Genomic DNA, 12,763 nt, shown 5'->3' on the forward strand with positions numbered 1-12,763 from the left:
ATTAACGAATTTCCGTTTCCTTTTGCTTATGTTGAGAATTCAGAAACAGAATATATTTATTTTTCTCAGTGCTAATGTTGAAATATATTTTTCATCATCTTATAAGAGGATTTCTGAGTTTCTATCATTTTCCAAATGCTTAGAAATGAAGCTGTAAAATAAATTTCAGAAACTTTTTGAGTAAAATTTGCACAATCAAAACTATTATTGACTGCTTTTTATTACTTCAGAAAGTTTAGCTAGAAAAGGGAGACTAGAGAGGGAGAAAGATAGAGAGACAAAAGATTATTACAATACCCATGCTTTCTTTTGTTTATACTGAGAATTCCAAAATAATTGTTTAAAACAAGATTTGATTATGCAGCTGTACTAGCTATACTCAGAGTGTACTGTCAACTAGCCAAAAAAACTATAAACAACAAAAGGAACAAACAGCTGAAAAATAGTAATGTTTTTTACACAATAAGCCATTAAATAAAAATGATGTGACAAGTATTGTTTGTGATAATTTTTTTTGCTTCTTCACTTGACGTTTGTGTGTGGCAGGGTTATTTATTTATGCAGCTTATATATTTAGTTATTGTTCCAAAGAAAGAAAGCGAATACTTATTTATACAATAGCACTACATAAGGAAAACACCATTTTCTTAGGAACAATGAAAAACACGCTGCTACTTCCAGGGAGACCTCTTACAAACTTCTTTCTGAATTCTTTCACTACAGATGTCCTCCAGCACTTCTACATTTCCATACTGTTGTACTCTCTCCCTTAAAACAGCATAACCTCTAACTCATTGTAAGCAATCGGAGATCTGCTAGTAATATAAAAATGGTATGACTGCGTACATTTCCTGTTGTCCAGCACATTTCCTGTAGCCTTAAATGGACATACTGCAATCTAAACAGCAGAATAATCAATCCTACATTACATGGAATAACACTCCTGTTGTTATAAAACAGCATTTCCTCCAACATCATAAGCAATATCACAGGGAGTCCACCAGTAATTCTTGTACGTCTTGCGTATACAGGGTATTGTGCTTCTGCCACACTGTCAAAGTGCTTCAAACTTTCAAACTGTCAGACCTAAAAGTGTTACACTTGAACATGCACCTGATTGGCTCAAATATTGTTTTCATAAAACACCAACAAAGCACAACCAAATAGGTACAAATGTGCCAATGCACAATCAGCTAAAAAAAAAAACACCAATCAAAGGTTAACGGTCAACACACAACTGCCAATAAATTAGAAGAGGAACCAATTAAATTGCTCAAATCATTTTTTGAAAATTGCTTGGATGCCATTTGCCAGTTAGGCCTTTATAATTTCAAATAAATATAAATGAATTCAGATGAGATGTTAAACCGAGGCCCCATCTGCCCTCTCAGGTGGATGTAAAAGATTCTATAGCACTATTTGAAAAAGAGCAAGGGACTACTTCCTGGTGTGCTGGCCAATATTTTTCCCTCAACCAGTAACCCCACTATTTAAAAAAGGTGGTAGAGAAAAAATGGGGAATTATAGACCAGTAAGCCTGACATCGGTAGTGGGGAAAATGCTAGAGTCCATTATAAAAGATGTAATAGCAGAGCACTTGGAAAACAGTGACAGGATCGGACAAAGTCAACATGGATTTACAAAAGGTAAATCATGCTTGACTAACCTACTGGAATTTTTTGAGGATGTAACTGGTAGAATAGATAAGGGAGAACCAGTGGATGTGGTGTATTTGGACTTTCAGAAGGCTTTCGATAAGGTCCCGCATAAGGGATTAGCGTGCAAAGTTAAAGCACATGGGATTGGGGGTAAGGTACTGACTTGGATAGAAAACTGGTTGGCAGACGGGAAGCAAAGAGTTGGAATAAACGGGTCTTTTTCCGAGTGGAAGGCAGTGACTAGTGGGGTACCGCAGGGATCGGTGCTAGGACCCCAGTTATTCACAATATATATTAATGATCTAGATGAGGGAACTAGATGTAATATCTCCAAGTTTGCAGATGACACAAAGCTGGGTGGGCGTGTGTGCTGTGAGGAGGATGCAGAGAAACTCCAGTACGATTTGGACAGGTTGGGTGATTGGGCAATGCACGGCAGATGCAGTATAATGTGGATAAATGGGAGGTTATCCACTTTGGTGACAAAAACAGGAAGGCAGATTATTATCTGAACGGCAATAGATTGGGAAAAGAGGAAGTGCAACGAGACCTGGGTGTCCTTGTGCACCAGTCGCTGAAGGTAAGCATGCAGGTGCAGCAGGCAGTTAAGAAGGCAAATGGTATGCTGGCCTTCATAGCGAGAGGATTCGAGTACAGGAGCAAGGATGTCTTGCTGCAGTTGTACAGGGCCTTGGTGAGACCACACCTTGAGTATTGTGTGCAGTTTTGGTCGCCTTATCTGAGGAAGGATGTTCTTGCCATGGAGGGAGTGCAGCGAAGATTGACCAGACTGATATATGGGATGGCAGGAATGACGTATGAAGAGAGATTGGGTCGATTAGGCTTATATTCGCTAGAGTTAGAAGAATGAGAGGGGATCTCATTGAAACTTATAAAATTCTAACAGGACTAGACAGACTAGATGCAGGAAGGCTGTTCCCGATGGTGGGGGAGTCCAGAACCAGGGGTCACAGTCTAAGGATAAGGGGTAAGCCATTTAGGACTTCGATGAGGAGGAATTTCTTCACCCAGAGAGTGGTGAACCTGTGGAATTCTCTACCACAAAAGACAGTTGAGGCCAATTCATTAAATATATTCAAGAAGGAGTTAGATATATTTCTTAAGGCTAAGGGGATCAAGGGATATGGGGAGAAAGCAGGGACAGGGTACTGAATTTGGATGATCAGCCATGATCACATTGAATGGCGAAGCAGGCTCGAGGGGCCGAATGGCCTACTCCTGCTCCTATCTTTTATGTTTCTATGTTTCAACCAACATCACTAGAAACAGTTTATCTGCTCATTATCACATTGCTATTTGTTGGACCTTGTTGTGTGCAAATTGGCTGCCGTGCTTCCTACATTATGACAGTGACTACACTTCAAAAATAATTCATTGGCTGCAAAGCACTTTAGAACGTCCTGAGGTCATGAAAGGTACTATATAAATGCAAGTCTTTTTTTCTTTCAAAAGGGAAGGCCATGCATGATCAACCTTATTGAATTATTTGAAGAAGTAACAGAACAGAACTTACTTCCAATTTACGAACAAGCCCCAGTTTGTTTAATTTCTCCTGAGAACTAAAGCCTCTCATCCCTGATATCATAGTTAATCGCTTATACACCCTCTCCATGGCCTTGATATTTTTCCGAAAATCAGGTGCCCAAAACTAGACACAGTATTTTAACTGCGACAAAACCAATGACTTGTATAGATTGAGCATTACCTCTTTGCTTTTGTATTCCATGATTCTATTTATAAAACCTAAGATCCCATATGATTTTTTTAAAAAGCTTTATCAATTTGTCGTTCACTTTTAAGGGTTTGGATCCTTAAGTTTCTGCATTCCTCCCTACCTTTTAAAGTTTTACCATTTAATGTGTATTTCCTCTCATTCTTCCTCCCAAGATGTATCACTTCAGATTTCTCCACATTAAATTTCATCTGACATCTATCTATCCAATCTGCTAATCTGTCTAAGGTCTCCTGAAGTCACTTATAGTCCTCTTCACAATGAATCACTATTTTTGTGTTCTCTGCACATTTTGATATTGTGCCCTCTAAAGCCAGTCTGAAAGATATTCATTAATTGTAATGCTCTATCTTCTGACCTTTAACCAACTTCCTAACCATGCTACCGCATTAATACCGTGTGACTTAATTTTATCAATAAGCCTCCTATATGGCACCATATTAAGTGCTTTTTGAAATTTCCTATACACAACCACTGCATTCCCTTTATCAATGCATTGTTATTTTCGCAAAATAACTCAAGTTGACTTGCCTTATACACATGTGCTGCCTGCCCTTAATTAACCCAAAATAATTAATGAACTCCTGCCCTTCATATACCAATTGCTCCACTCCAAATGCAGTTGTGCTAGAGTCAGCCTAAACCTGGTATAATGTAAGCCTTTTGTTTGCCACATGTTCACCATTACTGGGCATAAATATAGTTCCATTTCCCTGGATTTACTATTACTGAACCCCCAGCAATCTCATATTACATGGCTGTATTTGATTCTTTTCGACTGCATCACAGGTTCTTATCCATATCAGTGACTTACTGCTTTGTGTCCCAGATTATTGCATTTAAAACATTTAAGTTCTTGACTATCTCTCCTCTGTGATCTGCATGGCCAACACAGGCTCACAGGGCGCAGGTTGATCAACCGATTCTATGATCTTTCTAACTAATGATATACAAACGCTTATACAACAGCAAAATACTGCGGATGCTGGAAATCTGAAATAAAAACAGACCAAGATGGAAACATCGAGAAAGACTGAGGGGGCACTTTATTTATTTATTTAAATTAATTAATTAATTAATTAATTAATTAATTAATTAAATTTATTTAATTATAAGTTGTGAGTTCCTCACGATGCTCTCCCAGTGCGGCCACCCTGTAACCAGAGATTATTCTAGAAGCCTGGGTAGAAATATCAATGTAATTACTGTAGAAATTACTTTTTTTACATTATTGCTTGTTCATTTTATGTGCTGTCTTTTTATATCTTTTATTTATTTTATGTCTGCTTTATTTATATTTAAAGTATGTATGCGTGTATATGTTGGTATGTGTTTTTTTGTGATGGTGCCGATGAAGATGGCTGCCGTCCTTGCGAGCTCCGTGCATACCAGGCAGCTCAGTGTTCTTGCTGCTTGGTGCTCTCGGCTCGTCAAGAAAAAAGCATTTCACTGACTAATTACACTTCTTGTATTTAGTTAGTGACCAATAAAATTGAAATTGAAATACTCAGCAGCTCAGGCAGCATCTGCGGAGAGAGAGAAATATGTAATGGCTTTTAATCTCTCCTGCCTTCCGCCCTATCATAGGCCTTCCCTTTTGTTCTTTCCTCCCCTCCCTCCTTTCCCTCCCTCTGTACTTGCTTAAAACTTGATACATCTCTAACTTTTTCCAGTACTGACCTCAAAAATAAAAACTTGCATTTATATAGCGCCTTTCACGACCACAGGACGTCCCAAAGCAAAGTAATTTTGATGTGTAGTCACTGTTATAATGTAGGAAACGCAGCAGCCAATCTGTGCACAGCAAGCTCCCACAAACAGCAATGTGATAATGACCAGATAATCTGTTTTTTAGTGATGTTGGTTGAGGGATAAATATTGGCCAGGACACTGGGGATAACTCTCCTGCTCTTCTTCAAAATAGTGCCATGGGATCTTTTACGTCCACTTGAGAGAGAGAGAGCAGACAAGGCCTCAGTTTAACGTCTCATCCGAAAAATGGAACCTCCGACAATGCAGCGCGCCCTGAGTACTGCACTGGAGTGTCAGCCTAGATTTTTGTGCTCAAGTCTCTGGAGTGGGACTTGAACCCACAACCTTCTGACTCAGAGGCAAGAGTGCTACCCACTGAGCCACTGGCTGACACATGAAACATTAACTCTGTTTCTCTCGCCGCAGATGCCGCCTGACCTGCTGAGTATTTCCAGCATTTTCTGTTTTTACATCCAAATACTTCTTGGAAAAGGAGTAGGCAGTCGATTCCTAACGGTTAGTCTTTCTTGGAATTGCTCTTGGTAGGCATTCCTACTACAGAGTTGCGTCTTACCTCTGTCTGTTACAGCTTGGTCAAAACTGAAATTGATGTATCAAAAGTGTCCAATCCCTTAGAAATACAGTGTAGCATTTGAGAAGTCAATTTGAGGCACTTTACTTGAATAGTGAACATCAAGCTTCATATTACATCCACAAAGGCATACCGATGGTCACCTCAGATGTCTCACAAATGTTGTTTAGGTTAGGGCTATCCTGATCACATTATATTGTGGAATCAGAGAGCTGGATAATAGAGGAGATGTGATGGAAGAGGAAGGCTTGGTTTAATGTATCAAATGCTACAGAGAAGTCGGGAGGACAAGGAAAGGTAGATGGTCACAGTCACAGAGGATTTCATTCATGACTTTAGCCAGGGCAGGCTCCTTTAGCCAGGGCAGTCTCAGTGCTGGGAACTGAACTCAGTGCTCCTGAACTAGGGAAGGGATAAAAGGCCAGGCTTCTTACTTGTGATTGCGATCCATTATACTCGATTATAAAAAGCATGCATGTGGATGTCAAGTGAGGACATAATGAGGCTCAGGATGATACCTGCCACAGTGAAACAGCCCGTTCACATTCACTGTCTAGACTCATATGCGAAGAAGAATGGCCACTTGGATGAGCTACCCGTATGGCTGGTGTCTGTGGAACTGTATTCTAGCAAAAGTCAGCACTTTCAGGAGAGCGGCGGGGTGGGGAAGTACAATCATTTTAAGATGCAAAGTCAAATCTATGTGATAAACACATAGGCCATTCTAACTATGAGTCAGTATTGCAGATGGGGGAAGAAGTGTCCTTAAAGTATGTAATATAGTACATTTTACATGGTTCTGATTTTGCAATGAGAGTGAATGCTTCCAGGGGACAGAGAAAACAGTTAGATTTTTTTAAACAAAAAAAAGAAGTGAAAGTTATATTCAAATGAGTTATGGTGGGCTTGCCACGAGTGTTTTTTCTCACACAAGGCTTGGGTTCCTCATGTGCGTTCCATTTATAGAACATAATTTGATTTGTCTTTTAATTGTTATTTCGAAGTAGTTTTGTTGATTTTGGGCAAACTTACCAATGTGGATTCAGACCTGCGGTGTGACATGTGAGTAACATCATAGCACAGGCAGAAAGTTACTTGAAATTAGCAAGCAAAAAAGAAATTAATCATTCAAAAATTGATCAAGAAGTGGACAGCTCACCAAAAAATTCAAATTAAATCGAACTTCTGGTTCCTCATAATGGTTCAGTGGGGTGGGTAGCGGGGTTGGGGAGGTAAATGCATCAGGTAAATGCAGGTTGATTTCTGGACTATGCTGATTTACTTATTCTGAGCCATCAAGGCAACAACCTCAGCTATTGTGAAATTGTACCCCAGCAAGAATCAGCACCTCAATGAAAAGAGAGGAGAAAACTGGGGGGGTGACAGAATGGAAAAAAAGCCTCCTGTTTTTTTCTTTGGGTTTTCATATCTTGTCTTGACTGTGTTGACATATGCTGTGGTACAGTTCCATGGGTCCCAGCATTCAATCAGGATCGTCCAAATGATCAATCTTCATGTGTGAACCTCATATCCTGGTGTCTGCATAGGTGGGCTATCCAACAAGTGACAGGTCTGATGGTAAATAAAAAGTGCTAATTGTTGGTTGATGCCAGCACTGAGCATTAATCACCAAGATAACCGAACTTAAACTTAAAATGTACAGAACTGACTGCTCCTTGCTTTTTGTTTTTAAATTTTGACTTGCTATTCAAATTATTTGTTATTTCTAATTAAAAATGTCCAACCTATCGCAGGAACTAATAAATATTGGAAGTTGTTTTGTATATGGTTGAATTGAATAAGGTGCTCACGCCTCTTTGTGTATTACAGACCTTATCTCATTGAATACCCCTTATCTCATTGAATACCATGAGTTATAATTGAATCTGACAAAATCTTGATAAGATAGCAAAATACTGCAGATGCTGGAAATCCGAAATAACAACAGAAAATGCTGGAAAAACTCAGCAGGCCAGGCAACATCCGTGGGGAGAGAAACAGAGTCAACGTTTCGGGTCGAAACCCTTCTCAAATCTTGATAATGTCGCTCTTTCTGACACCAACCTGATTGTACCATTTTAAATCTGAAATAGGCTTCACAAGCGCCTCCAGTTTGCTTCAAGCACAAGTAGCCAATTTTTTTTGTCTCTCTTTTCCGATGTGTATTTTTTGTTCTCAAAAGATAAAGCTGTTTGCAAATTTCTGTATTTACTGTAGAAGAAGCCTCAGTCAGCCAGTGACCCTGATCCGGCAAGCCTCTGATTAGAAAAATAAGAGAACTCCAGTTCCACGTTTTCAGAGAGATCCTCTCTTTGACACCAGGAGGAAGTGGAAAGCTTCAGTCTCTGCTCATGGCCACTGTACAACAGAGAGCATCAGTCTGCACCAAGAAAAAAGGGACAAAATAAAGACTGTTGGGGCAGAGAAGATCTAAGGAAAAAAGACCCTTCTCTTGAAAGCTATCCTGGAGGCTTCCTATTCCAGGAATGAGGACTGAAACCTGGCTGGTTCCCAGATGATACAGTTGGACAGAGTTTCTGTCTGTTAGCTCATTGAAGAAGCTCTTGGTCTCCCCCCCTCCCTCTTTCTCTCTCTCTGAAGCAGGGCTTCTTGTTTCCCCCTGGGGAGGTTGCAGTGTTCCCCTCCCTGCCTTGGGCCTGCCTCTGGCAGTTTGTGGGTGCCCGCGTCCCTCTGCTTTTGCCCTTCTTTGCGAGCCTCCCTTGCCTCTGTGTGTGTGTGTCTCTCTCTCTCTCCCAGCAAGATGGCGGACTTGGAGGCTGTGTTGGCTGATGTGAGCTATTTAATGGCGATGGAGAAAAGCAAATCGACTCCAGCCGCCAGAGCCAGCAAGAAAATTGTACTTCCAGAGCCCAGGTAAGACATGAACGAAAGAAAGAATGAATTCTGAGGGGAAAATGTCTCCAAATCTGAATTTAAATGATGCAGCCCCGTTTGTCATGTCAAGCGCAGCACCTCCGAATTACCATCAAAACACAACAACAGCAGCAGCTGTCATTTATTGCACGAATTCTTAATAATATATGAAAACATAAATACGTTATTAACAGAAGCCAAAGAGATCAAACGCGCATAACCTCGGTGCAAATCCAGCGGGATTGAATCGACAGTTCGATCCGAGACATTCTCTGCAGCCTCGCCGTTAATATCCCAATTTGAGTGAATCACAAATTTGCTTTATTTATTTTTAAAATGTTAAATACCTCATTAAAAGGACTAACGTTTATGAAGTGATGCTATAGCCCTAAAAAAAAAACAACATCGTGCCAACAGGGTCATGCATATATATATTTGTAAAAAATCAAAAAATATATATTCCCAGTGCAGAAAAAGTGCAAACCCAAAATAATATAGGTTGGAATGATTTATTTTGTTCTTGTCGAGCTATCACGTGAGGCCTCTGTCCATTTTCTGCATTAACACATCCCCAGTAAGAATTATACTTAAGAATTTGTTTTATCTGATCAAAATTAATTTGAATAAAAAATGAAAAACAGCTTCACAAAGAAATTAAATTGGAGAAGATGGTTTAATGGTTTATTTTTAAAAAATAGCACTGCTATCAATTTAAGATTATGTCTTCATGCAATGAGGCTGAATCGTAATAGATTTTTTTTTAGAAAAGCTCTCGTAAAGTGAGATTACATGTGAATGCAGTATCATGTAAAATTGGATACAAAATTTGGTGTATATTCAGCAAAATCCATTTTTGGGAGGAAAAGGCGCAAAATAAATGTTTAATTTTTGAAAATAGGCCATTCATGCTAGGAGTAACAAGATTGTGTAGGTTTTATGGTTCCTTCCTGTCTGATTTGAACAAACAAGCACAGCAGAGTGTGCAATGTGTGTTGTGAGAGAGTTTGTGGATACGTTGCTTCTTAACTGTGAACAATAATAATTTGGAAATTCAGATTAAAGCAAGGACATTGGGAAATTAAATGAAATTAATTTTAAGTGCAAATATGGTGCATGTGTTTGTGTTTGCTGAATGTTATAGTGTTCTGATTGTTACATACTGTATGTATTCAAGGGCTGTAACTCAATCGGTCCTTAAAAGACTAAATGTTTGAGGAAGAGGAGGTAAACTGATATCAAATTTGGCTAAATTGCTGATAATTGTCCCCTACTACTCTTAAAGAACAAAGCTACTTTGTTGTAAATATAGTGTTCAGTATATGATTGTGTGTGTGTTTATATATAAATATATACTTATGAAACTATACACAGGTTTTGTATATCTGTTACATGTAGTGTCTGTTGTAGGACTTAATAAAAATTAAAGTTATGTCATTTCTCCCCACCCCCAAAGAGACCCACTTGTCAGTTTTGAACACATTTTCAATTCAATTGACCAGCCTTGCAATTTTTGTTGTGGATGTGATGCACTCACAGGAAACAAAACAAGTTAGCCGATTTCCAGAGGGGGAATCTGGTTGTTATTTTTTTAAAAACAAATTCCATCAGTTTTAAAAAAGGTTCTTTTATTTAAAAAAAGGCTGTAAATATGTATATCAAAGTAACTATTATGAGGTTGTCTGGCTGACAATCTATTAAGCATCATTGGTGATGGTGATAAAGTATTCTCTCTGATCCATATTTTGAGCCTTTCAGGTGTTTTTTTTAAAAAAAACATTTCTTTCAATCATTAGATTTTTTTCCTAAAATGATAGTCTAGGAAAAAATATCCCATAGTGTTGAATGTTACAAAACTAGGAATTAAGCAAATGTAGATTCCAGGAATGAACCTCTGTTTATAATATCATTTGAATGACTTGTAAATTACCATTGTGCTTTCACTAGCATGAAAGGCCCTTAATTCACAAACGCTGCGGGAGTGAGTTACGAAGAGCTCTCTCGCTAATGAAAGAGGAGTTTGACTGCATCATTTCCCCCCTTGCTGTGATAGTTTGCAATACTTATTCTTTGGCAGTTGATTGGCTGGGTTCGACGTCAGTTTGGAAGTTCCCCTTTGGTCTAGTGAGAAAAGGCACTGCCAGGTGTAGCATTAAGTAATATAGACCAGAATGTCCCAGGTTCAGTACCCGGTCTGTGTGGAGTTATCTGATCTAATCTGGGGTGTTACAATTGATCTCCGCGCCTTGGGATTAGGGATGGGAAAAATCAGCCATGGTTCTTACTTCTGATTGCTACCCAGTGGCCTCTGTTAGAAAGTGTGTGGGGTCAATGTTGCCCCCCATGGTTGAAGCTACCTGACACTGTCGAGGCTCAGAAATGAAGAATAGCCACTTAGGCGAGTTACCAACTGGCTGCCGGCATTCATGGAACTTTACCCCAGCACATGTTAATTGCATTCAGTTTTTCATGGGTTTACAATTCTGCCGCTGGAATGAGAGTCAGATTTAGTGTAAACTGCTGGTCGCTGAACTGGCACACTGTCAGTATTAAAGGGGCTTCAGAGAGATCACCAGAATGGTTGATGTGTGGAATGGTGATTCAGGGGGTTCTGTTGTAGTTGGAACTGGGAATATTGATGGGATGGAACACAGGAAGCTTTACTCTGCATCTAATTCGTGCTTTCCTGATCTCATTGAAGGAGGCAGTTTAGATCGAGCATTATTCTGCATTTAGCTGAGTTGTACCTGAACTCGGAGTGCCTGATGGAGAATTGCAGAGGGATTTTTACTCTGGATCTACCCCAGGGCAGAGGCAGCTTTATCTTTCATTCAAATATACTGTACCTGATCTTGGAGTGCTTGATGCTAACACTGAGTGCACAGGCTGGAAGATGTTTCCGTGCCCAGCATGGTCAACCCTGACATGGATGAGCATATATATATATATAATCAAATTTTAAAAAAATTGCTAAAATTTGCTCAGTTCTGTATTTAGATAGAAATTATTGTTCACCGTGAAGCTTCATGCAGAAACATATTTATCGACACCATGCCTGCAATTATATCACAACAATACCTTGGGTTTCTGGAACATCCCTTTAATTACTATTATTATTTGTTCCTTTTTAAAAAAGAAAAAACTGATTTTCTGCTGCCTCTAGCTTTCCCAATGCCATGGCCCGTTCTCCAGCTGTTGGGCAGTTGGCTCAAGGTATTGAAGCTCTTTTTTAATTTAAGATGGAATTATTGAGCTCCCCAATGGCTCAGTGAGTTTATCTGGTGAGTAACAGCCGTACAAACCAGGAAAGGGCCTAGTTTCATCGCTGGTATATATGCTGAGTTGTTTGGGCAATGTTAAGGATGCTAAAATAGACCTTGGTGCCCCCGGGTTAGGGAAGGGAAAAGTTCATGTGTCATGTGATGGATACAAGATTGGGCATGGCTGTCATGACTCACACCCCGCCCCCTTAGCCAAGCAGTCACTGTTGATGCTCAGGTGTTAATAACTTGGAGAGCAACAAGCAACCGTGGAAAGGGAGAGGGAGAAAATTGTTGAGAAAATTGATGTTTTAAGGCGGAGAACAAAAAATTGCTAAATATTATTAGGCTTTCATCTTTACAGTTTATACAAGTCCAGTTCTATTCTATCCAGGAGATGAACAAGAACATTCCAGAGAATCCATCTTTCTGTCCCAATGGGGCATGCCTCATTGCTCCCGATGACATACCACACCATCGGGACTCCCCAGACGCCACAGCAGTTTTAACTACAATCACTAATTTTTAAAAAATAATTACATTTTTATAAATAGCAAGACTGACTGCCATAAATATCAAGTGTGTTCTGTTTTTACTGCTTTGAACTGTCTCCGACAACAACAGCAACAACTTGTATTTATATAGCGCCTTTAACGTAGTAAAACGTCCCAAGGCGCTTCACAGGAACGTTATTGAACAAAATTTGACACCAAGACACACATTAGGACAGATGAGAGGTAGGTTTTAAGGAGTGTCTTAAAGGAGGAAAGAGAGGAGGAGAGGTTTAACGAGGGAATTCCAGAGCTTAGGGCCTTGGCAGCTGAAGGCACGGCCACCAATGATGGAGTGATTTAAAATCGGAAATGCTCAAGAGGCC

The 12,763-nt window shown here is 39.6% G+C and overlaps 1 protein-coding gene across 2 annotated transcripts in view; it reads left to right on the plus strand.

The window, feature by feature from the left end:
- Nucleotides 1-7,969: 7,969 nt before the first annotated feature.
- The window catches only part of grk3 (G protein-coupled receptor kinase 3), a 283,814-nt gene continuing 279,020 nt past the window's right edge, over nt 7,970-12,763 (plus strand). Inside the window, exon 1 of one of the 2 annotated variants that reach the window (XM_085961459.1) lies at nt 7,970-8,629. In XM_085961459.1, coding sequence (XP_085817585.1) covers nt 8,517-8,629 — 113 coding nt within the window. In that variant the 5' untranslated portion in view covers nt 7,970-8,516. The remainder of the gene's footprint in view (nt 8,630-12,763) is intronic. The other variant, XM_085961460.1, reaches the window with a different exon arrangement.

This window comes from Somniosus microcephalus, chromosome 19, assembly GCF_052327205.1.
Source record: "Somniosus microcephalus isolate GS21.2 chromosome 19, FLI_Smic_1.0, whole genome shotgun sequence".
In the NCBI taxonomy this organism is placed as follows: Eukaryota; Metazoa; Chordata; class Chondrichthyes; order Squaliformes; family Somniosidae; genus Somniosus; species Somniosus microcephalus.